General features: G+C 48.4%; 1 protein-coding gene across 2 annotated transcripts; it reads right to left on the bottom strand.

Annotated features, from left to right (window-relative positions):
• Positions 1–1,000: 1,000 nt before the first annotated feature.
• On the bottom strand, positions 1,001–25,043 carry FBXL18 (F-box and leucine rich repeat protein 18). Of its 2 annotated transcripts, none has more exons than XM_027683450.1 (5): positions 24,951–25,043; positions 23,948–24,148; positions 21,557–23,097; positions 18,679–18,897; positions 1,001–6,848 (listed from the first exon to the last, which is right to left on the bottom strand). In XM_027683450.1, exons 1-5 carry the CDS (start codon positions 24,966–24,968, stop codon positions 6,692–6,694), a joined length of 2,136 nt encoding a protein of 711 aa, XP_027539251.1. In that variant the 5' UTR covers positions 24,969–25,043; the 3' UTR covers positions 1,001–6,691. The 2 variants fall into 2 exon arrangements, with proteins under 2 accessions (XP_027539251.1, XP_027539252.1); XM_027683451.1 differs by lacking the exon at positions 24,951–25,043 and adding an exon at positions 24,739–24,836 and having other exon boundaries at positions 6,527–6,848.
• Between the last annotated feature and the right edge of the window lie 1,863 nt (positions 25,044–26,906).

Here is a 26,906-nt window from a genome sequence, read left to right as displayed (position 1 = left end):
CAAAACCCCACGGCAAGGCCCAGCGATAAGATGGAGGCTTAGCAGAGTCCAAAAGCACATTCCTTCCTCAGCCTCCTCCCTCCTTATCTCCTTCCTCCCTCCCCCAAAAACACATTTAGATAAAAGTTATTGGAACAATAAAATCCATAAGTTAAATACAAGTACAGGAGGGATGGAGGGAGGGTCTCTGCTCCGTGCCTGAGTGAGCAGACCTGCCAGACCCGAAAAACAGCAGAGGAGGGCCTGTGATCCACCCTGGAATAAAACCTTGGATCACTGCAGGCAGAGATTCCAGCACACAGTCCCAACACAAGTCCTGCACAGACTCACTCACCTTTTAAAAACTGATCACATCCCCATTCTGACACTCTCCTCCACTTCACCTACCTGGGGTGAGCTGACTTAAGCACGTGGGTACCTGAGCTGCACCATTTTCCACAAAGCTGATCCTCCTGCATGTTTATTTTGTAGATTTTCTCAATCCAAAGTAGGTGCTGAAGCCTAGTTTCCGTGTACCACTATCCCTAGAAACAAAAACACAAGAGACAGCTCAATAGGATGCACATTTTCTCAAGCATGGGACACCTTCCACTAGGCCAGGTTGCTCCAAGCCCCATCCAACCTGACCTTGAGAGTTCTGTCCCACAGCAGCATGGCTCAGCAGTTGAGCGCTCCAAGATCCATGGAGGAGAAGCATTTCCTAAACACAAAGTAGCTCCTTCTTTAACAGAGCCCTCAGCCACAAGCACCATGGTGAGTGGAGCAGCATCCCAAAACCTCAGGCCTGGGGGAGTGGGGCTGTAATGCTTTCAGCAGCGCTCACCCCAGCACTCCCAGTGACATTCCACTGCTCCCAATCCAGGCTAGGGCTGCACCCAGGCACATCCCTGCCCACACACTCCTCACCTCAAAACGCAGTGCCAAAGTGTGCCTCCTGGAAGGGCGGCTTTGGGCTCTGGATTTAGAGGGAAATAGGAAGCAGGAGGCAAGGAGACAGACCTGGTTCCAAATGTTTCACTCTTTATTTGAAGTTTTACATGCCACCAGCGTACATGAAAGTTGCACATTCAGAATTCGACTCACTACGAGGACAAAGGGCCAGATGCAAACACAAGTGTCAAACGAGCGCACGGATGGAGGAGCCCGAACCCAGGAGCTTGTCGGTGTCCGTGACCAGGCTGTCACCTTGATGGCACTTGGGGTGTCAGAGCTGAACCCACAGTTTTAGGGCCACCTCCTTTTGCCATCTCCAGGGTCGTGAGCTGGGTCTTCTCTCCTAACGCAGCACCCTTCCCTTCCAAACAAGCATTTTTGGTAACATCTCCACCAGAACTGAGGGTGTTTGGAGACCAACTGCCCATTTAATGCTTTCCTGAATTCCCCTTTTCTATCAATGCCAGCAGTTTTTACAAGGAGAAACAATTTCCACCCGCTGTTTAGAGGGAGAGATGACAGAAATAGGGACTCTTACACTGACATTTTATTTTCAAAGAAAGTTTTGATAGAAAAACATTTTCCCCAGCAGCCTTGGGCAGGGAGTTGCAGCTTCCACTTCAAAGGACAAACTTCAAAAACAAATCCAGTGTCCTAATGGTTTTGTGCTACATTACTTAATTGTCATACAGCTAATTAGCAATGCCTGATTTCACATTCTCTGTACATAGATGAAGTTCACAAAAGAAGGGGCTACTTAAAAGAATAAATAAAACAAGGCACCAGGCAGCCAGACTCCGACAACATTAACATAAAATGTTACACTTTACCATTTAAAAAACTGAAATAAAACCCCCATCATGATTAAACCTATATTGATCTGTCTTCCTTCAGATCTCAGAGCTTTGGATCTCTGCAAGAAGGGGGGAGAATGCAACGCAGCAAGCAGGGGCTTAGCCTGTGCCTCTCTGTATGTATTTCGCCAGCGTGCAGCAGAGATCTTTAAAATTCTAATTATTTCCCTATCACCAAGTAAGATCGGGATCAATAGATGGTACAAACTGACCCCTTTCCTCGAGTGTCAGGGGGAAATTAAAAAAAAAAGAAAGGGGAGGGCGAACCGAGAGCGTCAGAGGTCAATGCCACAAAACAATAGATATTGATGTCTCCATTCATTTCAAACAGCGGAAAGGTCAATGCCTCCCTTGCTTCATGTTTTATGGCTGAAATCCTGCTGCTAACAGCAACAATGTTAGTAGTCAGACCTCATCCATCCTTTTTTATTATTATGATTATTTCTAACCAGGTTAGCCATTTTGAAAATTTGACGAAAGCTGGGAAGCAGCACTGGGGGCTGGGTAGGAGGAGAAGAGGGGAAGCTGCCCTGGAAATTAATGGAAGGGATGGTTTCCATTAGTTTTCGAGTCTGCCTGTCCCTTTACCTGTGCCCCAGTTTGTCCCTCACTGCCCCCTAAAAAATGAAAAGGGCCTGAGGCAACATCCCTTCACTATTAATCATTATTCCCCATACAAGATCCCAATTGGTTTCTATGGAAATGATTCTCCTGCTAGAGTACCCCGGCTGCCTGTGCATCTCATCACACAGGCAGGAGAGCTGCAGTGGAAGGAGATTCGCCTCTGCAACACCCAGCACAGCTCCTGCACTGCTCTCCCTGTGGACAGGGAGAGGAGCTTTGGCTGGACACTCTGCTGGGACTGGCCAAGAGGGAATTGCATCTCCCTTAAGCAAGTGAAACAACCCTTCTGCACTCCACCAGTGGAAGAGTCTCACGTTTCTGTGGCCCCATCCTAAAAAAGTGCTGCTGGGAGAAACCACCCAGCACCTCACGTGTACAGTTCCCCACAGGACGCTCACACCTCTGAAGACCAAGGTGAGGGGACAGTCCTGCTCTGCTCCCCAGGATCTCACACACCTCGCAGAGGAGGAGGCAGCCCCAGCCTTGCCCTGTGCTCCCCAGGGAGCAAAACCTCGCCCAAAGGGGAGAGCATTCACACCCCCGGGGGCTCCCTGCCAGGCAGATGAGCCTCCTCCCTTCCACAAGTGAGGAAACTGAGGCCAATCCTCACGATGTGTGTCTGGCTTCCAGTGCGAGGTCCATGACTCCATCCTGCCCTATCTCCTCTCACTCCGATCTCGTCTCCTCCTGCCAAACCACCTCCCTGACAGACAAGTGACTGCAGCCCAAGCTCTCCAAAGGGAGGAAAGGCTGTCACCGCACAGCTCCTTCCCCAGATAGAGCAGTGGATATACTGTCACTTCCCAAAGAGACCATGAAATCAGCTTTGCAAACAGCTGAGGAGGCAATCCTTTAACCTACACTGCTCCTAAGAAACCCAGGGGAATACTGATGACTTAGCCACTCCGAATTCCCCACACCAAAACCACTGTCACTCCAGAGCCTCCCAGCCTGCAGGAACCAAATGCCACTTTGCCAAACAAGGCTTTGGACATCAGCAGACCAGCAAACAACAGCAGATTTTAGGCACTAACAGCACCTGTCCCAGAATATCCTTCTCCCACAGAAGCGTGGACACCTTGTTGGTGATCAAAGCAAAGACTTCTGCTGCAGTTCCCAAAGCTTGGAGGTCTGCTTTGGAACGCAGCAAGGAATAGGCCAGCAGGGACTAGGATCCTGCAGAGGCACTCCCTGTGAGAAGGGCACCTTCTGGAATTGAATTCATTTATTTTAGACTACGGACAGCAGCATCAGCAGGCTCGGAGATCACCTCATTAGATGCTCACAGACAGCAGGAGGGAGATTTCTGGAGAGATGGGGACAGAGAACAGAGAAAAGGAGGGGGGATTTCATATTAAATAAAAGCCAGGAGCAGAACACCCATCTCTCTGCTCCCCTGTTCTCCTCTACGGCTTCCTGCAGGAGCCTGAGCGCTGAGTGGGCTCCGAGTCCCAACCATTGCTCTGCTCAGAACATATGGAGCTGTGTTTAATAGCCCAGCTCTGCCAATTGGGGACTATTAGGGTGGGTTCTTTTCCCAGTGTAAATGTTGCAGAATATAAATTGTAATTAACACCGATGCCAAAATAGCACTTAGAGAAAATAAGCACATTATTAACATCTGGTGAATCCTGCCTGGAGTGCAGAAGCAGCGGAAATTCTCACTCACCATAAGAGGTTTTCTAGTAGAGATATTGAGCACTGGCCCGGAATTGGGGGTGAAAGGAATTTTTATCTCTTTATCACAATTTGGGATGTTACCTTTATCACCTGTGGGTGACCTTTCCTAGCCCTGGTTGTACCTGGTAGCATCACCAGGACTTCCGACCCACTTGCACAAAAACAGATGCCTAAACAACATATCCCAGGCAACAGAATAACAGCATTATAAAACATGCCTGATTGCTGCCCCCATCTAGCAAGACACGAGGCAGGTGGATATGGATGTGCCAAGCCAAAGGAACAGCCTGTTCCATCAGCTGACTGCAATCCCAAGACCAAAGGGTTAACAGCACTATCAAGCAACAGCTGGTTTCTGAACACCTCTGTCCCCCATCCAGGTTTTCCAGTGGGACAGGAACAGGTGAGTTGGCAGCACTACCAAGCTCTTGCTGATGCCACAGCCTGTTTGTGGAGGGGAAATCCCTGCTGAGGGTGGGAATGGCCTCGCTCCTGTAGCACGTACTGGGATTCCTTCACAGGACTACACAGGTTCCCTTAGGCATCAGAGAGCTCGTTCCATATCCTCAGCCTTCCCTCTGCCCTGCCCTGCAACCAGAGGTACAAGGAGGAGAAAGCAGCTTTGCCAATGCTTCAGACAAGGAGGAGAAAGTAGCTTCGCAAACACTCTCCCTAATCCTCACTAGTTATCCTAGGAAAGAAACCTGGACAAAAACCCGGCAGAGCTGAAGTGGCCTGAACTGGACAGAGCAGCAGCTCTTGTTTCTGCCAAAAAATCCGTCAGATGTGCTGAAGTGAGGGTAGAAGGAGAGCAGAAAGCTATTGGAAAGGGAGAGAGGGACTCAAACAGGCAAGTAATATGACAAGAGGTAGAAAGAATGATGTCATCAGGGAGAACGGGAGGGAAAAGAGCAGCAGGATGCCAAGAACAGGGCACCAGCTCCTGACACTCACCTGCACGGAGCCGAACCTGAGGCAGAGCCTCAAACACTTCCAGAGGGCTCAGAGCTCAGCTGCAGCATTCCCAGAGGAGCAGGAGCCAGCCTCACCATCCTGCTGCCAACTGCAAACCAGAGACTGTGCTGGCTCCCTGTCCTGAGAGGGGAAGGGAGGGAACCCCAGCAAAGCATGCAGGGCTTGGTTCCAGCAAGGCACAGACCTGTGCCAGCAGGAGCCTGACATTTACCTGCTCCTTACACTGTAACCTTTCCAAGCACAAGGGTTATCACAGCCTGGCTCAAGATTTACACCTGCAGGACAGACTTTCAGGCAGGCTCACACCTGGCTGACAGGAAAATAAGGAGGGAATGTCCTGCAAAGCTGGGAGATGCACTTTACTCTCAAATCTAGCCCATCAGACCAGGGCTCCTATGAACACTGAGGGCAGAACATTGTTTGGGAGATGGCATCTTGTGCAGAAAATGCTGACAAGGAGATGGGGATATCATCTTTGGACAACTCTGGGCCTCCCCAGGAAAGCACTGCTCAACACATTCGGGATTTAGGTGAATTTAGACAGCTCTGGTCAGTAGCTGCTTTGCAGAAGAGAGACCTGGTTTGCTACCAAGGGAAATTCTGCCACCCAGAAATGTAGCTCCAGGAATTCATTACTTGGCTTTTGGTACAGCTGTCTGATGCTTTCAAAAGTGCTCAGTAAATAAGGCAATATGAAAGTGATCCAGACCACTACTGATGCCTGAGGAAGTTCTGTGGAGCAGAGAAGCTGACTGAAATCACACTGTGAAGATACTTCATAACATCTCTAAAATTAGCATGAGCTCAAGGCATGGGATATAAGGACAGAACTGGAACACTACATTCCCATCTACACTGCAAGACAGACTGCATATAAATCAGATCTGAGCCTCAACTTATTCACTGTAGGCACCATCTACCCTAAGACAAGGATTTCCAAAAGAGCTGAGAACTTCATCCACCAGACCACTGGAAACAGCATCAGCAAGAATATACCATGGTTGAGGTGTTAATGACCTTAATTCGTTATTTAAAAATAAAAAGAAGAGTCCTTGTGGTACTTCTCCATCAAAAAAACCCTTTAAATATCCAGGACTGCATGTGTGTGACTACAAATGCCTATTTGTAACATAGAAAAGATGTGATGCGCTTCAATTGAGCAACACATTTTTGTGCCTCTCAGCTGGCCTAGGCTTTTCTACTTTGCCAAAACCAGACCGAAGCAAAGAATGATTTCCACCAACATCACAAAGCACACTGCCAACGTACACAGGGGCCCTTGGGAAAGACACCAGGCGACACAGGGGAAGAGCATCGTTAAGTCAGTCTCTCTTACCTTTAACTTCAGCAAAATAACGAAACAATTCATATCAACCGCAAGGAAATACTCATCAAGATTCCAGAAGCCTTTGAGACAGGATTTTCAGATGCAAGCAAATATCCAACAGATTTTTCCCCACTGCAAAGGACCAGCTTTTTTCTTTATTATTATTTTGCAATTGCACCTGGTTAAAGTGATTGTACAGCATCCAGTGAGGTGGCCAGGAGCCGAAGACGGGCAATCCAGGCCAACAAGAAGCTATTCCACGTGTTCACGCTGACTTGTCCTTTCCCTGCTGTGACAGTCACCACCACAAATTGGGAGGTTCCTCGGCCACTCTGCTCTTAAACAAGGTAATTTCATCCAAGTGCCGCATGGGGACATCTCTGATGACCTCTGTCAAGTCCTCATGAAGCAGAGGGAAAATGACGACATTTAATGCAGGGCGTTCTGCCTGGAAACTAAATCAGACACAGGTTATTAGCCAAGGAAAAATACCAATTCTCCAGCGCAAGAGAAAGGAATGGCATGGATATCGATCATGCAGGGGTGGGGGCACAGAAGGGTTGTTCAGAGGAGGCAGGAGGGGCAGCTGGAACTCCAGGTCTCCCTCTCTTCCCTCTCTGTGTTAGCAGGGAGCACAGGCTGGGCTTGCACCCCTTCTCAGCGAGTGTGCTGAGCTGGCACAAGCCCAGATTGCACCTAAAACAGGGAGGGAGGAAGAAGATTTTCTAAATTAATAAATAAATCACAACATACAAGTATTCTCAAAGGACCAGAGATCCCAAGAGCTCTGCCCAAGCCGGGCAAGGTGCTCAGAGATAACAATTTAAACCACCTGCAAACCAGCAGCAAGTTGCAGAGCCATTAGGAAAATCAGGCCAGAGCAGTGCCAGGCATTCCCTGGGGGCTGAGCCTGGGATTATCACTTCAGGCTGGGTTGTTCTGCATGCAGTCTACACTCTGCAATTAGAGCACAGGCAAGTTTAGAAAGCTCAGATGTGCAGATAAGCATTTAAGTGTGCTCACACTCACACACACACACTGCAGCCTCCTTTTTAATCCAGGCTGCAGAGCAGAGGAAGAGATCTACAAAACTTAAAGCCATTAAACAGTGTAGAAAGAACCATATAAAAAGAAAAAAAATCTAGTCCCCATCAGCCAGCACCCTACATGACAGCAACCTGTGAGGAAGAGTGGGGGAAGACAAACAGTATTACTCAGTGTGGTATAGCAAGAGTTCAGTCTTTTAAAGCTGGGAGGTAAAACTGTAGCATAATTTCCCTTAAGAGCTACACCTTAAGATTAAAAAGGCCTGTGACTCTTAGCCCTGTGTCACCAAGATGCTTCCCCTGAATGGTGTGACAAGGACCAGTTCATTATCACTCTCAGGGAGGCAGAGTCACACTGGCAGTGCCAGTCCCTGGAGGCTGTGCTGAGCCTAAAGAGAAGCTCACTGCTCAACAAACTTCTCTTAGACAGATGAGTGCCTGGAAGATTCCAGCTCATCACTAGCTCTGAAACGGTCAGATTTCTGTCAGAGAGGGAACGGCTGGAGATTCGGCTGCTGGAAACACACGTGAAAACCCCAGGTAGCCAAAGATGAAGAAAGGGACACAAGAGACTGGCATTTCCTGGGAGACAGAAAGGATATTTCCATCCACAAATTATTTGGAGCTGCCAAAAACGTGGCAGAGAAACACCCTTTCCCAGGCTAGTTGCTCAGTCCTGGTGGGTTAAATTCATTTGCCTAAGTAGCTGCAGGAGTAAGGATTCCCAGCACTACCTGGGGCAATTTTATATCTTTCTGCATCACAGACCTGCCCGTCATGCCTCATGCCTAAGGGCTGACAGAAGAGGACACGGCTCCTCGAGTGGATCTGGGGGCTTGTGTAGGAGCTGTGCAGCTTCTTACTTCCACAGCACTGCCCTCAAGAAATCAACCAGCAAAATAACTGCTGATCTGGGAGGCAGCTGGTAAAGTCTGCAGTGATTTCATATAAAATACAGCCAAATGTCTCTTTGATAGTCCCTCCTCTGCCTCAGCTCTTCATGTTTCTTATCCAACACTACAGTCCTGCAGAGAAAATCATGTTAATAGACCAAGTTTACTGAAGTTCAGCATGGAAGAAACTGCCATCTCCCCAAGGGAAACAAACCTCTGCTTCCTCCTTTGTATACAGGCTCTCCCAAATTGGATCTGCGTGCTGCCTTCTCACCATATACAAAATTGTAGTTTATAAGCAGCCTTTACATGCAGCTATAAAAACAAGAACCCAGACAAGTTTACATGATGAACTGCCACTGAGACAAATGAAAAACCCCAATGCACTCAGTGTCCCTTCCAAAGAGGCTGGGTCTGTATGACGGGTTTGAACTTCATCTTAAAAAAAAAAAGGAAAAAAAGAAAGCTTTGTAATTTTCTCCCCCCCCTCAACAGGAAACTGTATGTTACTGCAAACCTTGTAAATTCCAAACTCCAGCAAGTTGACGCCGGAGAATTCTTTCCATGTACAATTTGCGTGATTTAAGGAAAAAAAAAAATCAAATGCACATGGTTCACTATTATTCTCAGCTAAATGTGCGTGCAAAGCCTCTCCTTTAACTGCCTGTTAAAAAACACCCTGATTTTAACGAGCAGCTGTCATAATGTTAAACTGGGATTAGCAGTTCCCAAAAGCAGCCTCCCTCTGCAATCTATGCTCCTTTAGTCCTTCCCCGGAAGGCAATTCCTTTCTTCATACACCTGTCCAGGTGGGCTAGATTAAGTGAGAGGCACTTAGAGCACTACTTTGAAAGGCCCCAGGCATGGGGAGGAGATAACAAGAAGGGGAAGAGAGTGAGTTAATGAGTTGCAGAATAGCTCCTGTAATCTTCTTGAGGGTTCTTTCCTCATTCCACACCTGGATGGACTTCAAACTCCATCCACCTCTGCAAACGCATGGCTTGTAAAATTAAAACCCAAAGGACAGAGAAGGATGTCGACCTGGGGAGACAAAAGAGCTGCAGTTTCAGACATGAAACCCTGTTTGCTTTTTTTTTGCTCCGAGGGAAAAAGCCAAGGATATGCTTGCTTGCTCTGCTCTACAAAACCTCCAGACTAAACTCATCACGATTAATTAAATGAAAGCAAGTTTTTTAGGCAACTGACTTGCAGCCCCTCCAAAACAGATCCTTTAATCAGAAACAACCACTGGGATAACAAAGAAAACACCCCTCCACACTTATATTTTCCAGCATAGCCTCTGGTCCAGCAGACTCAACACCAAACCAACAACCACCCAGCAGGAGCTTTCACAAGAAGGTCTCTGAAGTGTCCTCATTTGGATGTGGACACAGAGCCAGTTGGGCCTCAGCAGCTGGTTGGAATCATCCACAGAGCTAGGAAACAATGCCAAAGCACATCGTATGTCACAAATTCCTCCTGGAATCAGCAGAGGTACAATGTCTCCCTGCTGTTAGATCTTGAACAGGTTGCATGTGGATGAAAGGGTTAACGATGGTTTGCTCTTTGTCTCCAAAATTATCCCAGAACAGGTGTGGACTGGACACAGTAAGGTTATTTTCAAGTGAACAGCTTGGTAAATAGCCTAACACTACACTCTCACTTCCAACCACTGTGGTAGGATTCAATATGTAGGTCAGTGACAAAGTCAAAAAGAAAGAGAAAAAGTCTAAAGCAAGGCTGCACTTTGATCAGATTTCCTCAATTTTAGCAAGACAAAAGAGTCCCTCCCTGGAATGCAGTTATCTCCTGGCAAACACTGACATACCTCTCCAGAGAGCCCAGTGAGTCCCCTGCAGACTCCACCTGCTGAGAGAGCCAAAGGGCAGCCCAAAGCCATGGGGACTCTCACTAGCCAGCCTGGAGGGATGGTTTATACCCCCCTGCAACCCTCTGATCCACAGACCCTGGAAGATGACAGCTCCCCTGTGTTAGGTGCTGCTCAAACTTACCTTCTTTACTTGTAAGGAAAGGATAAGGCAGTGTTTGGGGCTGAGGAATGTATTTCCCCTTGAGATTTCCAGAGAAACCCAAGGAAAGCCCTATGCCAAATTCCGATGTTTCAGCACATCCCACTTCCCAGAAGCTGGCAAACAAGAGAGAGGGTACACAAGGTGGGATAATTGAGCACTGCCAACAAAAGCAGCACACAGCAGATAAAGTGAGGAAATACAGTGTATCAGGAGTGGATCAAGGCCAGATCTCTGAACTCTACAAAGTGAGCTGGGCTTACAGGAAAAGAGGTTCCAGAGATGGAAAGGAAGGAAGGAAACCAGGAGAAGCTTGATTTAGGGAAACACAGCACAGCAGGGACAGAGCAGACGTGGACTCTGGTTGGCATGACTCTCAAATGCAAACCAGTCTCTGCTGCAGTTGCACACCTCTTCCCCTCTCCATCCAGACCTCCCCCACAGGCTGGTGAGCTGCTTCTGGAGAGGCACAGGTTTCCCAAGAGAAGAGAACTGGGACCAACTCACTTTTTGCCCTGTACGCAGCTCTTTGATCTACACTCACAAACCCCTGTTAATCCTCTGCCAGGCACAGCCTAAGCCTGTTTTCTCTGGGAGACTTGCTCACATCTCTAAGTTCAAGTGTGGCATCTGTCTTGAAAGCCTCAGCCAGCTTACCTGAGCCAGGCTGGAAACTCCCTTCCTTGAGCATGGCACGGTGGAATGGAGGAAGTGCCAGGACAAGCTGGAGCAGCTGGCAGCAGCATGACCCAACACACACACACTTTGCTCGTCTTCTCAGGGAAGGCCAGACAACCACTTAAAATTTGTTCCACTGGCCGTGTCCTGACCTCAGTACCAGGGAGCTGCAAAAGCTCTCCTTGCTTACAGTGATTGCCAATGAAGCTTCTCCAGAGCATTTTCCAGCCATGCCAAAGAAACTGCAGGTGGGATTCTCCCAGACCCCTTCCTTTGTGAGCAGGGAGGACTCTTGCCCTCCACTCATCCCCCAGAAGCCTCTCAAGAGGGGTGCAAAGCCTCCCCCCACTGACTCTAAAGCAGACCCATTCCTTAGCACCATTCTCTCTTCTAGTCCTGCCAGAGTGCCAGCACTGAGCAGACTTCTTTACTAAACCTCAGAAATGGACTTAAAAAGTTCCCAGGGAAAGCTGTTGTGATTCCTCTGGCTGCTCTTAACTCCACACAATGAGATATTTTCTCCATAAGGTGTTTTCCTCTAGGGGTGTCTTCATCCCTTCATGTCCACACAGACAAACCAACATTCTCCCAAAGCCTGTCATTTTCCCTCACTGTAAATCCCATCACTACAGCCTCCAACCTGAGACCAAGGGGTGTAGATGGGACTCTGGAAATCCTTCACACACATCACTGCCAACTCTTCTCCCGTTATCTCCAAGGCAGCATCATCTGCCATTGCATTGAGCCACAGGGAAGGAGCAATAACACATCAGACTCATCCCGAGCCGAGGCAAATTACATCTCTCTGCTGTGGTTTCCCTGTAAGGCATGAATGGCACTCTGCTACTTCTCCTGTGAACTGAGGTTTGTATCAAACACGCCTGCAGATTGAGGTTCTTACATTATTTTGCCAGCTGAACTCTGCATCAGTCAAATGTGACTGGACAATTAGAGGGGGAGGGAATAAGAGCCCAAAGAGCGATGCCAGAGAGCCCAGGACACGTCCTAGGGGAGTGCTCTGCCAGAGCAAGCTGAAAGTTATTTCCTAATCTCTTCCACAAATTAAAAAGCTACTGCAATAACTGCTCAATTAGATTTATTTTACTATGGAAATGCTTTAAAGCTGCAGTTAATGCTTCCGTTCAGCCTTTTACACCCTCATGAAGAGAAAGCACGACAGTACTATTCCAATATTATTTCTCAGCCAAGAGAGAGAGGACAATCCTTGAAAGTTATTTCATGCACAAACCAATCTACCCGCTGAGGAAGGTTTCAGGACTGAATTCCCTTCAAAACACATGAGCTGGCAGTTAGAACGAGCCATTTGGGTCAACCACAGGAATGCATTTAAAGAAGGGGGTTTGTGAGTACCCTCAGAAGACGATAAATTAACATGGCAAACTGGGGACGGTACCACAAGCTGTGCTGGCTCGTAAAGTATTTGAACCCACCCATAAACAACATCCCTGGTAGAAGCAAAGGTGTCTGGGCCACACCTCGAGCAGTCAGCCTTTGCCAAGCCCGCCAAGGAATCCTTGGGCAACGCAAGCTGACAAGGATGCAGTTTGTTACTCAGTCTGTGGCAGAATGATTCAGGGGTTTCCAAGAGCAGGAAATGAAACAGACAATGAAAGCTTGAGCAGGATGCTAATGATTCACTCCACCAGCCTGCCGATACATTAAGTCTTCTGCAATCCCACTTCTGCGGGGCCCGGAGCCCGCGGCACGCTGAGGCTGCCGGGGTGGGATCAGCAGCCACCACTGGCTCTGGGACACAGGACTTCTTCAAGGTCAGAAGGAAGAGAAGGTGGTGAAGGGATGCAAAACCAGCCTGCAAATCTTAAAAGAGCCCTAGGTGCTAATACCAGCTTTTTGCAGTGTCAATCCGACTGCAGCAGTGCGGGAGCGACGCTGCAGGACTCAGCTGAATTCAAAGATCTTGCACACACCTACTGCTCCTACAGCCCCCTCTGCCCCCTCTAACAGTAAAAGGATTACCCAAAAAGGGATTTTCAGAGGCTGAGCCCACAATGAGAAGCCAGGCAAGAGGAATACTGCAGGGATATCCAGGGCAGGGGGGAATGCTTAGCCCTGAGGTGAGCAAAAATTCATTTGTGATAGTTCAGTCCTGTGGTAAATGCCAGGAGAGGAACTGGTTCGCTCAGCACTTTACAAATACTCAGTTTCAGCTCCTTGCTCCCACCTGGAAGCCCTATTTCTGCAACCGAATCCCAGGAGGGTGCTTCTTCCCTTCAGTGAGCTTGATGGCTCTCACAGCCACACAGGGCCACTGGAATTGGCAGTTTCAGAAAAGGTAAGATCCAGCCAAGAGTTTCATGTTAAAAAAGGGCAATAACAAGCAGAGAGAAATTTAGATTGAATAGGAAGATCCAATTCAAATGGAAACAGCAATTCCTAGAAAGTGACAGGAATCTTATTGTGAAAGTCACTTCAAACTAAGCAGTGCTCATACCTGACACAGGCAGAAGACAGGGTAACTTAAGTGTTTCACTTTCTCTGGGTCTTGGATCCCCAGAACAGGCAGATTGTCCTAAACGAGTAAAATTCTCCGCACTTTCCAACGCTGGTTAACCTGAAAGTCACTCCAGTCAAAGAATCACGGAATTGCTTAGATTGGAAAAGCCCTCCAAGATCATTGAGTCCAACCGTTCCCCCAGCACTGCCAAGCCCATGTCCCCAACTGCCACATCTACACGGCTTTTAAATCCCTCCAGGGATGGTGACTCCACCACTGCCCTGGGCAGTTGTGCCAGTGCTTGACAACCATTTTGGTACAGAAATTGTTCCTAATATCCAACTTAAAACTCCCCTGGCACAACTTGAGGCCATTTCCTCTCATCCTGTCACTTGTTACCTGGGGGAAGAGACTGACCCACACCTGGCTCCACCCTCCTGTCAGGGAGTCGCAGAGAGCCCTTTTCTCCAGGCTGAACCCCCCCAGTTCCCTCAGCTGCTCCTCACCAGACTTGTGTTCCAGACCCTTCCCCAGCTCCGTTCCCTTCTCTGGACATGCTCCAGCCCCTCAATGTCCTTCCTATAGTGAGGGGCCCAGAACTGAACACAGCACCGGAGCTGTGGCCTCACCAGTGCCGAGTTGCACCAGTGCCTCTTGCTGGAGACAGGCAGCAGTGTGGCTGGGCAGCAGGGGCAGAGAGCTTGGGTGAGGACTGCCACGACCCCACTCCGAATCCACAGCTCAGGGGGATGCTGCTCCAGCAGCCTGGGCAGCCCCAGCCCTCTGCACCGTCTCCCAACAGCTCCCAGGAATTCACAACAGCACTTTTGGGACACACGAGCAGCCGAGCCCAGCTGCCCACCCACCACCTCAAAGCACACTACAGCTGCACCACAGTTTATCCCTCTCTGCTGTGGCTTAGCTTGGATTCCATTTCTATAAATCACAGCTCACCTCTATACCATGACACTTTCCCTATCTGTATGAAGAATCCCTAATGACACTGTGTTCTTAGAGGTTTTTTGTTTTGCTTTTGGGGTTTTTTTTGTTTGGGTTTTTTGTGTTTTGTTTTTGAGTGGTTGTTTGGGGTTTTTTTCCGTTTTTTAATTACTATTTTATCCTAGCTTTCTTGATCTTTTTCTAAGGTGTTTTTCCAAGGACTTTTCATGGGCTTGTATTGTCTGGTGTTGTCGAGTCCTTGAAATCATTACAATGGTAGGAGCTATTTAAACACTTCAGCTAAAAACGACAAAATTCTAAAGGCACACACTGGAAAATAAAATTCTGCCCTTGAGGCCAAGGGGATATTTGCCAAAGCATTTCCCATCCCCTCTTCCAGCCTGTTTTCCAGTTGTAAGCTTCACCAGGAAAGCAACTTCTCCTGCACATTTGTGAAGTGCCCACTAACCACACCATGTAGCTGTGCAAGCCTAAAGTCATCCAAATTCCTTGCCCGCAGCATTTTTGGGGCAGAGAAATACTGGCATATAAATACGATTATTTAGCACGCAGCCTCGGCAAACGGTGGGACCTTCCATGGGTCACAGCTCCATCTACTGACTATTCCACAAAATAACAGTGTGGAAAGCCTCGGGAAAGCTCTTGGTAGCAAGAATCATCCCCTCGGACCTGCCTTTGGACACAAGGCTCTGTGCAAGCCTTTAGAAAGAATCCCAGCACAGCAGCTCAGCCCTAAAGGGAAAAGCAATTTTACCTTTTCTGCAAAGAAGCCTCTTGGCACAGCAACAGGTCTGGGGTCACTCCTGAACCTACAACCACGGGGCCTCCAACTGTGGTATTTTAGTGTTTCTGGAATTACTGCTGCAGTGCTTTGAACAGAAGACTTATTTAAACAGGGACAACACGCGCTTGGAGCTGAGCACTCCAGCAAAGTTTGGGTCCAAGCATAAAATGGAAAACATTGTGTTTGTTGGATGTGCTGCTATCTGAAGTGTGGCAGCAGCTGAGCACCATGTGATAGGAAAAAAAATGTCATTTTACAGAGAAACTGAGACTAGACCACCGTCATGTGAAATCTGAGGAAGATCAGGGAAGTGGATATGGATCACTGAAGCCACATCTCCCACTCTAACCACCAGGCCCTTCTTATGTGCAGAGTATCTCCCTGAATCATAAAGAAGATCACCCCTCCCATTCACAGTGAAGGGAAAAGAATAAAGAAAAACACTGCAATGATTTATCTGCCCAGAGGGAAACAATCTTTACAGTCTTCTCTACAGCTCAGAGGAGACCTTGCCCTTGCAAGCCTCCTGTTTGCTGATGAGGCTCCAGATGAGCCCCGTTCTGCCTCTTGTGTGTCATTGCAAAAGAGCCAGAACTGAATCAGAGCCTTTTACTGACTTCAATACACGAACTAGTTTGTCCCAAATATCAGCAAACTTCAAGCAGAAACTGCTCACCAGAAAGCTGGACACCACGGGGCCTGGCTCAGAGCTGTCACAAGACCAAGAGACATGAGAACAAGTCTCTTTTCAGGCCAGTGGAACAGAAATACATAACACTAACCTCATTTTATAGTCAAAGGGGAGAGTTTGAGAATCATGCTGTAAGTCATCAGTGTGATGCAGCAGATTTAATTCCCAAGCTCCCATCACCACACCCTGTATATACACCATCTTCCAGTACAATTCCACAGCTGAAACAAGTCTGTTCTCCCCAGATGGGTCCCAGACTCTTCTGTGACCCAAACCTGCTGTGCATCCACACCTGAAAAAGGACTACCCTGCACTACATTGCATTTTCAAGCCCTCCCAGCTCTACTTCCTGCAGCAAACTCCTAGTGTGTGCTCAGCCCTGGGCCTTTCCCATTCCCACTCACATTTCTTCTTTTTTTAGAGGCATTGGGAGAATGGGAGTCACTTTAGCCCCATGTCCCTGTTCAAAACCGTCTCTCAGCCTAAACACCACCATCTTCACAGCCCTAAAGCAGGAACTCTGACCCTCACTGGGACCTGAAGAATAGGGAGCAAACAAAGGCTCATTCTGGTCCCTCCTTTCCACCCCTCTCCGTGCTTCCCATGCAGCATCTGCACACATTCCAAACAAATGGAAAAAAAAAATCAGAATAATTCACTTTATTTTATTCTGGCACAAGGATATATAACTTCCAACTTGCTGCCCAATGGGGTCTTCCAATGTAAAACTTGGATTAAAGAGACAACAGCAGCACTCTTTTAGGGGAAGCCATGCTGTGTGAATTAGAGCCTCACCCACAGGTTTAAGCTCACACACATAGATTTTACTGCACATCTCTCTGCCCTTGGAGCAGCAGACAAAATGCAGCCAAGAGAAAGTCAATTCCTGACTCTGTCTGAAGGCACATTTGTGCAAGGATAAGAATGGGATCACTGGAGAAGTCACGTGGTTAAAGACTCGCTGATGGCTCATGGAAGACTCCAGGCTTTGCTTACACATCATTTTCTGTATTTTGTTCCTTCCATTTTATTACTAGAGACAGTTGCATGAGAACAGGATCTTTGTTGCTTAGGAGAGCATCTGCTCCCACTACTTATCCTCCTCCTGAAGTCATAATCTTAGGTGACATCAAAATCGTTTCCAGAGCCACCAATTACAATGTCACAGAGGATTATGACTTCAGGTGTAGAATTTGCAGAGGGAGCAGATGCTCTCTTCAGCAGAAAAAGAAAAAAAATTATAAAACCCAACCTTCAAAAAATCCTGTTTTGATACAAGTGTCGCTATTAATAAAATACAAAAGAAAAAAATAAGTTTGACAGCCAGAACTATCGCTAAATACAAAAATAGTTCTTTAACATTTCCATGAGGCATCAGCTGCTCTTTGGAAAGTTCCCAGGGTTTAGATTATTAAGAGGTACAGAATGCAGCAAGAATCTGTCCATGACAGAGAAAACAAGGGAGAATATACTGCAGAATGGTGTATTTCTGCCCAGTAAGTGGACATTTAAATTTTGGCCAGTGCTGCAACGGCACCTCAGAGGGGAGGGAAAATAAAAAACAGGAACTGTGGATTTGTGGTTCTTTCTAAGGATCCCCAAAGCACAACTGAAATCAAACCAGAAATGTTTTTACAGATAAGAAGCCCCGTGAAAAACAAACTCAAAGAATCCTTGTCGCATCACAAGGAATTTACTCAGATGCTTCCAACAATCCCTATCCCAGAAGGACACAGAGGCTTTCAGAGGCAGTAACAATCTCGGGAGCAGTTTGGTAGGGAGCTAATATAGTCACAGGCTCTTCTGGATTTGTTCCACGGAAACAAGCCAAGTGTAATAAGTCAGTTTGAAGCTGGAGGAAGGCTGGGGGGGGAGGAGCACCCTTTAGGATGCACTAATAACGCCGTGTGATTTGAAATTTTTATTAGAGCTTAACAGGGCACAGCAACAGTAGGTGACAAAGAAAATAGACTGAAGGCGGGGAAAAAAGCCTTATAGAAAAAAAATAATAATGGAAAGTCTGTTGCATGGGAAATATTTTGTAAGATGACTGCCACTATTAGAAGATTTCCAAATGCCAAGCGTAATTAAAAGCTCTCTTTTCAAATGCAGTTCACGGCTCACACACAAACGTTTCCCACCACGTGAGGCTCAGAACACTGCAAGGGGCCAAGCAAAATGCATTTAAGAACTGCCAAACGTGCAAAGGCAGTTTGTACCAATTCTCCCCCCTCACGTATCCCCCAGAAGAAAAAACCCTTCACAACAACCCTTTAAAGGCTTTGAATTGCGCTGCCAGGGGATTATCAGTAAGTGACATTTACAAGTGATTAGAGGACAGAGAATTATCTAAGTCACTTGTGGGAAAGGAGGAAAGCTTCAAGGTCAAATCTCTCAGTACTTAAAATGTCGGCAGATGTTTTGTTTACACAAAAAAGTGTCATTTGATTTATGATGGAGCTTTACATCCAGAGCTTCGACTCAGCCAACGGAACTGCAGAGAACATGGGTGGGAATGGAATCAAAAATTCATATAATACCTTCAGATAACTTCACTGATTCACTCTTATTAAAGTAAGAGGCCGGTTTACGTGCCAAGCAGTTACGCAGTACCTATTAGCTTCTTGGAACAAGCGCTCCAAGCCACATAAACCTTGGCAAGCAAGGAAACGGAGATAAATCTCCAACAGCTCCAAAAATCCCACATCAACCCCCTTCCGCACTCACCTCCGCACAATGGATTGCTGGAGATTTTTGCAAACGGTAAGAGATTCTCCCATAAACATGTGGCACATGATGACCTCAAGGCAGTTGGCCATGAATGACATCACTGCGTCAGACTGCAGAGTCCCGCTCCGGGAGACGATGCAAAGCCGCTGGAGAGAGGAGCAGTGACTCAGTGCCTGGAAGAACTGGGCGCCCGCACAGAAGTACGGCTGTTCCAGCCTGCGGGAATAAACAAAAACAAGTCAATGGGCAATTCACACTTGGGACAGCTCTCAGACAAGAGGGAAGGCAGCGCATTCATGGAGGGATGGCAAATGGATCGAGCAGTGTCGCCACCGCTGACAGACAAGGACACAAACGGGCAGAAAGGCCCTAAACTGCAGAATTCCGGTGCCCGCAGGGAGCAACCCTGGAATAACCCTGGTTTTGCAAGTTTTCCACAAAGTCTGTTGGGTAAGACAAGCCTTGGTGCTGAGCAGCAGATCCATTCTGATCCTACAAGCACAGCCTGGCTTTTGCTCTCTGACATGCACTGAGCAGGTGATGTGGATTCTGCTCCAGTGCACAAGCACTGACCAAAACGGTCATATCTTCAGTTTAATATCTTCACTTTACTGCCTAGAGAGAAGTAGCCATGAAAAACACACAGTGCACATAGGGTGATGCAGAACTTAAGCCTCTGGGACCAAGAGAGTGACCACAACCATCCCTGGCTAAGGATCAGAGGTACTGTTTGCCCACGGGAAGAACAACCTTCATCAACCCAACCTTCATCCTAAATATTTGGCCCAGAGAAGAGAGACAGGATCCTCTGTCATGGTAATCCAGCAGGAAAACAAAATGACACAGTGAAGCCATACCTGGCCAATGTGGGGCCTGTGTTTTAACCAGCAGCATATCTGGGTGACTCCCTCACAGAAACCAGCCTGCAGGAAGCAGAACCTGCTCAGGGCTGGTGTTACCAGGAGAGTTCATCTGCTTAGAGCAGATTTACTACAGGGCTTCAGAGCACTTGGGAATCTCAGTCATTGGGTCAGGAAGGCCAAGAGCTCCAAGAAGGTTAATCCATTAGGTGATAACAAGCTGTCGGTCCCAACCTGATCTGGATAATCTCTGCACAGGCTTTTGTAGTACCCAGGGGTATCTCAGCAACTTAATCCTGTTAATTGATAAATTCTGTTTTAGTCTCAGCCTGCAACTGCTGTCGGGTGGCATTGCCTGAAGAGATCCTCAGAGCATATCAGCGCTTTGGGTAATAAATTAAAATTAATATCAAAGAGATGGGCATCCTCTTCAATTTTTCAACAGCATTATTGGGTCACTGAAAATTTAGGACAAAAAGCTCAGCATCCTGACAGCAGGTTTGCAGGTGAATCCCTGAGACACGGCAGCCACACTTGCAATGCCGCCCTTCACTCGCTAGATGGCAATGTTGCTTTGGAAGAGCCCCTTGGACTGGAAAACTGGGAAGGGAAAAAAAGGGTGGGAACAGCAGGGAATCAGTCAAATGAAAAGGAAACTACATTATCAGGAGGAAGTGTGCTAAACGCTAAAACCATCTTAAGACTATATAAAACACAAGATCTTAGTCAGGAAAGAGGAATCACAGCTTCCATCGAAGCATGGTACAAGGAGACAGCCTTGTTCCAGCCTTTATTCCAGGCTTTATGCTACCTACCACCTGTATTTATTGCTCCTGGCCTCCATTTCAAAGCCTCTGGAAACTACAGAGCCCAGGCTGAGCAAAGGAACACTGCACTCACAAGCCTTCTTCCCCAGCCCTCAGTCCTTCCGTGGCTCTTTGCTCTCCTGAAGGTTAAAGACACATTCACGTAACCCAAGACATCGAGCAAATGAATTTCCAACAGCTGCCATCTCTTGGATGAGAGATCTGCATGTTCCTTGCCTGTTATAAATGGGAAGTGGTGGAACATGAAAACCCTCCTGAGTTGTTTTAGCCACCCTGGATCCCTTCACTGTTGCAGTGGATCAGGAACAGGCCCACAAACTCCAGTCCCAGGCGATGAGCGACCATTTCAGTCGCAGCAACTGAACTGTGCCCAGAGTGACCTTGCTGCCACAACTGTTCAGCATTTTGGACCCTTTCGTGAACAGTCCCATTGTGACAATGGGACTAACAGGTTCTGCATTTTCACCAAAATAACCTGATTTGGGGAAGGGGGGGGGAAGAAAAAAAGCATCTTTCTAAAGTAATAACATTTGTGTTCATACAGGACTGGTGCAAGGAAACTACCAGTTTGTGCCCTTTGCTTTCACAAACACATTTTGGCTACCATGAAGCTCCTTTGTGCACCCCTTCGGATCAGATTCTTTAAATCCTACCAGGAGAGGAACACCAACAGGACAAACTGTAAATTTGGAATGTTTTCAGTAAATTATCACAAAAAGAAATAAAAAACCAAAGAGGTGAGATTTTAATACAAACCAAAGGCAGAAAAATATCTCATTGGGAAACCTGAGGAGAACTCTGCATTATCTGGACAGTGTAGGAATCTCTTCCTTCCTGGAAATTTAAGAGATGTACATATACACAAAGCCAAAAAGTCAGCAAAGGCTCGTAGTATTTAACCAGCCCTGACAGGCTGCTAGCTCCAAAATATGCAGCATCCACTCTTTCTTATCTAAGAGGAAGGCAGTTACAGCACTTTTTGCTCTTAAAACACTGGTTAAAGGGCACATCCTGAGCCTTCAAGGAAAACATGCAATGCCTTCCCATTCTCCACAAGTCAGGAAGGAAAACACAGAGTTTTCAAGCCATTGCAGCTACTACAGTTTTAACAGCAACCACAACAAACCAAACACTACACTTCTGGAGATCCACAAACAAAATGGGAGACGTTCAAGGGCAGCCCCTCACCTGAGATCTCTCAAACACTTGCAGTGTTTCAGCATGTCCATGAGAGCAGACATATAGACCACCTTCCCCATCATGCCCAGGTTGGCCAAGGAAAGAGTCCGCAGGTGCTGGCACTGCAGCCCGATGTTAACGAGCCCAGAGCCAGTGAGAATATTTGGCAGCTGTGCTAAGGTGAGGCTCTGCAGGTAAGTCAATTGGCTAATGGCAGCCACCTCTGAATCCCCCACGCTTTGTGCCCTGACACAAGGAGGCAACGAGTTCCGAATCGCTGGCTCGTTGCGGGGCATGGCAGAGGAGAAACTGGACCCAATTATTTCCAAGGTTTCCAAAAACCGGAGGCTTCCCATCAGAGCCCAGAACACTGAGGACTCTATCTTCTGATTTGCCTGGTCCGCTAAGTTCCTTGGATATGTCTGTATCCCAATCCGAACTTTCCTTCCAAACGTTTGGGGCACCAAACTAGGAGCTGTGGGAGGCTTCTCCACGGTTGCAGCAACATCTGTGATGGAGCAAACGGGCAGTGCTAACGAGAGCAGGTGCTTTAGCCTGGACAGCAGCTGGCACAGGTGGTTCCCGATGCTTTCAGAGCTGTGATGGTGAGCTGCAGACAGGTTGAGGTGCCTCAGGTTGCAGCAAGACACTACCAGGCTTTCCAAAATGCTGCTGTCAATGTCATCTTCCGCTTTCCGAAACAAGGACTCCGGAGCCAGACAGTGAACACAGCCACTGAGATTCAAACTGGTCAGGCTTTTAAGATCCTTCCCTCCATTAATGACCCTCTGGATCAGGTGCCCACCAGATAAGGTGCATCGGCTAAAGCTGAAGTAGAAAGGGTTGTTGAACTTCAAGTGTTGCAGGAGCCCGGAGCCGTTAATCCAGGCTTTGGGCAATTGTAAAGCATCCAGACGTACATTTCGAGCCATGGAGTCCAGGAGGTTTTTGGTGGCTCCCGTCTCCGCAAAGCTGCCGGGGGCAGAGATCAGGAAGGCGTGGAGGTTCTCAGGCGTCCGATCACTCAGCACTGCCAAGTACAGCCTCACCACCTCCTGATTGACGTAGCCAGGGGCCAGCCTGGCGTAGAAGATGCGGAGGTTCTGGTAGTGGGGCACGTTGCTCTCGCCCACCATCAGCTGCCCAGAGAGCATGAACCCCTCTCGCGAGCGGTCGAGGATCTCAAAATAAAGCAGCAGTTTCTCAAGGCTGGTGCAGCACGGGACGACGCCGTACGACGGCGTGTAGAGGGTTTGCTTCAGCTCCAAGACACGGCTGAGGGTGGCTTTGCACTCACTGCTCAGCTGGCTGGCATCAAAGCCTGGGTTGACATCGATGGCCAGGGAGCGCAGGTGCTGGAGCGTGGAGAGCATCTTGGAGAGCCGGAGAGAGGTGACGTGGCACCCGGACAAGTTGAGCTTCACCAGGTTCTTGCAGCGTGTTACGTGATCGATGGTGGAGCTGGGCAGCCAGTAGCACCCGGCCATGTTCAGCTGGTAAATCTCCTTCCCGATATCCCTCATCAGCTGCTTCACTTTGTCTTTGTTCACCTGCACCCAAACAAAACCACGGTCAATGAGATATAAGACACTGACTCAGTTTCCCAGCTGGAGATGGGGATAAGAGTGTTTGGCACTTAGATTATGTGGCTCATCCAAAGGTTTGGGCATGGCAACTCAGCCAAAGAATTATTATACTGCTGGCAGCTCAGTCTGCCATGCTTTGGACTCCTAAGATTACACATCCTTTAGCTTCTTAGCCTGTGCAGTTCTGCATTACAGCTGTTCAGCAGCTGAGAGTGGAATGGAAACCACCTCCATTTTCTACCAGCAAATCTATTTCAGCAGAACTATCTATGGAAACTCAAACTGAAAGAAGAATGTTTCCATTCTTCTTCATCCAGTTTCCTCTTCTGGAAATGAGTAAGAGAGGCTTCCCCTTGCCTGCACTTGGTGATACAGTTCCCATAAAACCATTATCACCCTTTAGTCCCATGCTTTATTTCTGTCATAGCACATACACAAATTCTGGTTTCACTGACTGCATGCCTGACAGCAACACACACAAGATTTTTTTGCACAGCAACATGGAAAATATATTTTGAGAAAATGGTAACTCAAATGGCTACAAAATGGCAGGTCACGTTTACTTTTGTTTTAGCTTCCAGAAACACAGAGAAGTTTACACTGACAGTATTTTATAAAACTAAGGGAGCACAGAGCTGTTCTAACAAAGCATTCTGGAAAACAAATGCTTTTATAAAACAGTTTATTGTGTGCTTGATTTCAGAGTTCAAGAACAGTCCATTCATGCAGACACATTGGAAAGTTCTACTTGGTGTTTTTTCAGAAGTCAGATTTGCCTTCACAGCTAACAGAAGAAGCAAGCTACTCTCCCCACCTTATAGTCCTTCTGAAGGAGAACTGTGTGTGTTAGACTCTTGTCAAGGCAAAGTGTTGCGAGTTTCCTGCAGGTTCTCCTGACATTCAGAACAAGGTCTGTGCAAGGGACGTAGCTGAGGATGTGCAGAAGGATCTCATCTGAGAACTCCATCAAGTTGACACCATTGCTTTCCTCCTCACTCTCCTCACTTACAACCTCCTGGGGGGGAAACAAAAAATAAAAAGAGTAAAGCTACTGGCTCAAAAACTTCAGCAACACTTTTGAGCAAACAGATACCCTGAGCCTGATAAGGATTTTTAAAGTCAGACAAAACAGAAACACCTGGATCTTTAAGTACTTCCATCTGCATGAAGAAACCAAAAAGCTTTCCCTCAGAAGTCAACACGGAGATAGTGCAAAACTTCACATGAGCCACAGTACCTTCACGCACTCTTTCACTGTTGGTGCTTTGGAATGGGGGAAAAAAACCATTTCCATTCATTCCACTTAGTCTGCAGTTGGAAAAGTGACTGTCCCTGATTCTTTCCGAAATATATCACAGCTGTCTCTTTCTACATCTTTCCTCCAAGCACCATCCGTTTCAATAACCTTAAGAGTTATATAACCACATCTATGTATATGTGTATATGGAGAGAGATATATATATATATACACACACCAACACTGCAGTCCAGCATCCGACCACCCACAGCTCTCCTGCCACATGCCCACACCTTAACCGCGAAACCACAGCCCAAATTATCATTAAGGCCACGGCACCTCTTGAGGGGAAGGGGGGCGGCTCTCACCTCACAGCCCCTGTGACCCCCCCCCCCCCAGAAAACACCCCGGGGAGGCCCATTTCGGCGGCCCGGCCCCACCGCCGAGCGCCCTGCCCGTCCCCGAGCCCGGATCCCGCCCTGAGGGGCTCCCGGCTCCCCCAGCCCCGGTCACCGGCGCCCCGAGGGGCCGGTGCGAAGGGAAGCGGAAGGCGAACGGAGCCCCCCAAGCCCCGACTCACCTCTCCAGAGCGGAACATGGCGGCAGCCGCGCGGCCCCGCCGCAGCCGCCACCGCCCCCCGCGCCCCGCTCGGAGCGGCCGCGTTCCGGGCTCGCTCCCCGCCGGCCCGGCCGCCTCACGGCTCTTCCGGCGCGGCCATGACCCGGTTCCGCGGCAGTGCCCGCCCCGCCGCCATCTTGAGCGCGGCGCGGCCGCTACCCGGCGCCATCTTGAGGGCGGCGCCGCCATGATGTGGGAGTGGCCGGTCCGTGGAGTTACAGGGTCACAGGATCAGTTAGGTTGGAAAAAACCTCTGGGGTCACCGAGTCCAACCTTTGGTCAAGCACCAACGTGTCAGCTAGACCGTGGCACTCAGTCCCACATCCAGTCTTTCCTTAAACACCTCCAGGGATGGTGACTTCACTGCCTCCCTGGGCAGCCCCTTCCAATGTCTAATCACCTTTTCTGTGAAGAAATTCTTCCTAATGTCCAACCTAAACCACCTCTGGCACAGCTTAAGACTGTGTCCTCTCATTTTGTCACTCATTGCCTGAGGGAAGACCCCAACTCCCACCTGGCTCCACTCTATTGTCAGGGAGTTGCAGAGAGCGAGAAGGTCCCCCTTGAGCCTCCTTTTCTCCAGGCTGAGCCCCTGCAGCTCCCTCAGTGGCTCCTGGTGCTCCAGACCCTTCCCCAGCTCCATTGCCCTTCTCTGAACATGCTCCAGCCCCTCAATGTCCTTCCTGAATTGAGGGGCCCAGAACTAGGCACAGCACTCGAAATGTGGCCTCACCAGTGCCAAGTACAGGGGGACAATCACTGCCTTAGTCCTGATGGTAGAATCACAGAATGGTTTTGGTTGGAAGGGACCTTAAACTCATCTTGTTCCACCCCCCTGCCCTGGGTAGGGACATCTTCCACTAGACCAGGTTGCTCAGAGCCCCATCCAGCCTGGTCTCAGAGCTGTCCCCTCACATCTTGGTGGGCTCTGAGGGCACCGTCATTTTGAGGGCAAAACCAGAGTTGCTCGGGGGGCAGCTCCCTCGCCTCAGCCCCACGGCCACCAGTGCTGTGGTATCTGGGGCGCTCGGACTCTTCTGCCCTCAGCCGCTGAGTCACGTCAGCCCATGAAGCCCTGAGTCGGCTCCAAAGATGTAAATCCACCCTGTGAGGAGCCCGAGGGTGCAGCAGTGACTCGGAGGGCAGAGGGAGCCTTGCTGGTTTGGCAGGACACCTGTGCCAGGATGTCCCGCAGCTGCTCGCTCCATTTGCACCCTGGTTTTCCATGGAGGCAGCAGTCTATTTGGGAGAACGATCATCTCACGGTTCACGAAGTGGGTGAGGAAGACAGAACACCCATTAGTACTAAACAAGTTGACATGAACAAAGTGGGTGCAGCTACCCCTTCTTCCCAGTAAAAATCCTAAATATATACCTATCACTTTCAGTTTCACTGTCTGTGTGTGCAGCCATCATCAATCTGGGCTCAAACCAGGCTAAATGTTCTAACTTTGGCTGTGGGTGTGAGATAATAGAACCACAAAATGATTTGGGTTGGAAGGGACTTAAAGCTCATCCAGTTCCAACCCCCTGCCATGGGCAGGGACACCTTCCACTATCCCAGGTTGCCCCAAGCCCCATCCATCCTGACCTTGGACACTTCCAGGGATGGGGCAGCCACAGCTTCTCTGGGTAACCTGTGCAAGGGCCTCACCACCCTCACAGGGAAGACTTTCTTCCTAGTATCACTATCCTACACTTCACTGATACATGGAGGGCCATGTAGAATCACCCAGGGCTTCTGTGAGCAAATCCATCACACACAGCCATGTCCAAGGAGAGCAGCTGGCTTAGCATGATTATATTAGCTCCTCATCCCAAATCTCAAGTACAGACAGGACCAGAGCTCTGGAATTTCCAGTTACATGTATGCTTCAGGAATTTTGTTCATAGAAAATGTGTTTTAAAGATGTCCCA

Source organism: Neopelma chrysocephalum, unplaced genomic scaffold (genome assembly GCF_003984885.1).
Source record: "Neopelma chrysocephalum unplaced genomic scaffold, ASM398488v2 Primary Assembly neopelma1_65, whole genome shotgun sequence".
In the NCBI taxonomy this organism is placed as follows: domain Eukaryota; kingdom Metazoa; phylum Chordata; class Aves; order Passeriformes; family Pipridae; genus Neopelma; species Neopelma chrysocephalum.
The sequence above is the reverse complement of the archived record's forward strand: the minus strand, read 5'-3'. Positions and strand labels throughout refer to the sequence as shown.

What these genes read in the sequence shown, in the direction of transcription:
- FBXL18 (XM_027683450.1), bottom strand. An exon ending in AAGTGTTTGAGAGATCTCAG is followed by an intron (nt 18,898 to 21,556) that starts GTGAGGGGCTGC and finishes TTATTCCCGCAG; the next exon opens with GCTGGAACAGCCGTACTTCT. An exon ending in CAGCAATCCATTGTGCGGAG is followed by an intron (nt 6,849 to 18,678) that starts GTGAGTGCGGAA and finishes TGTCTGATTTAG; the next exon opens with TTTCCAGGCAGAACGCCCTG.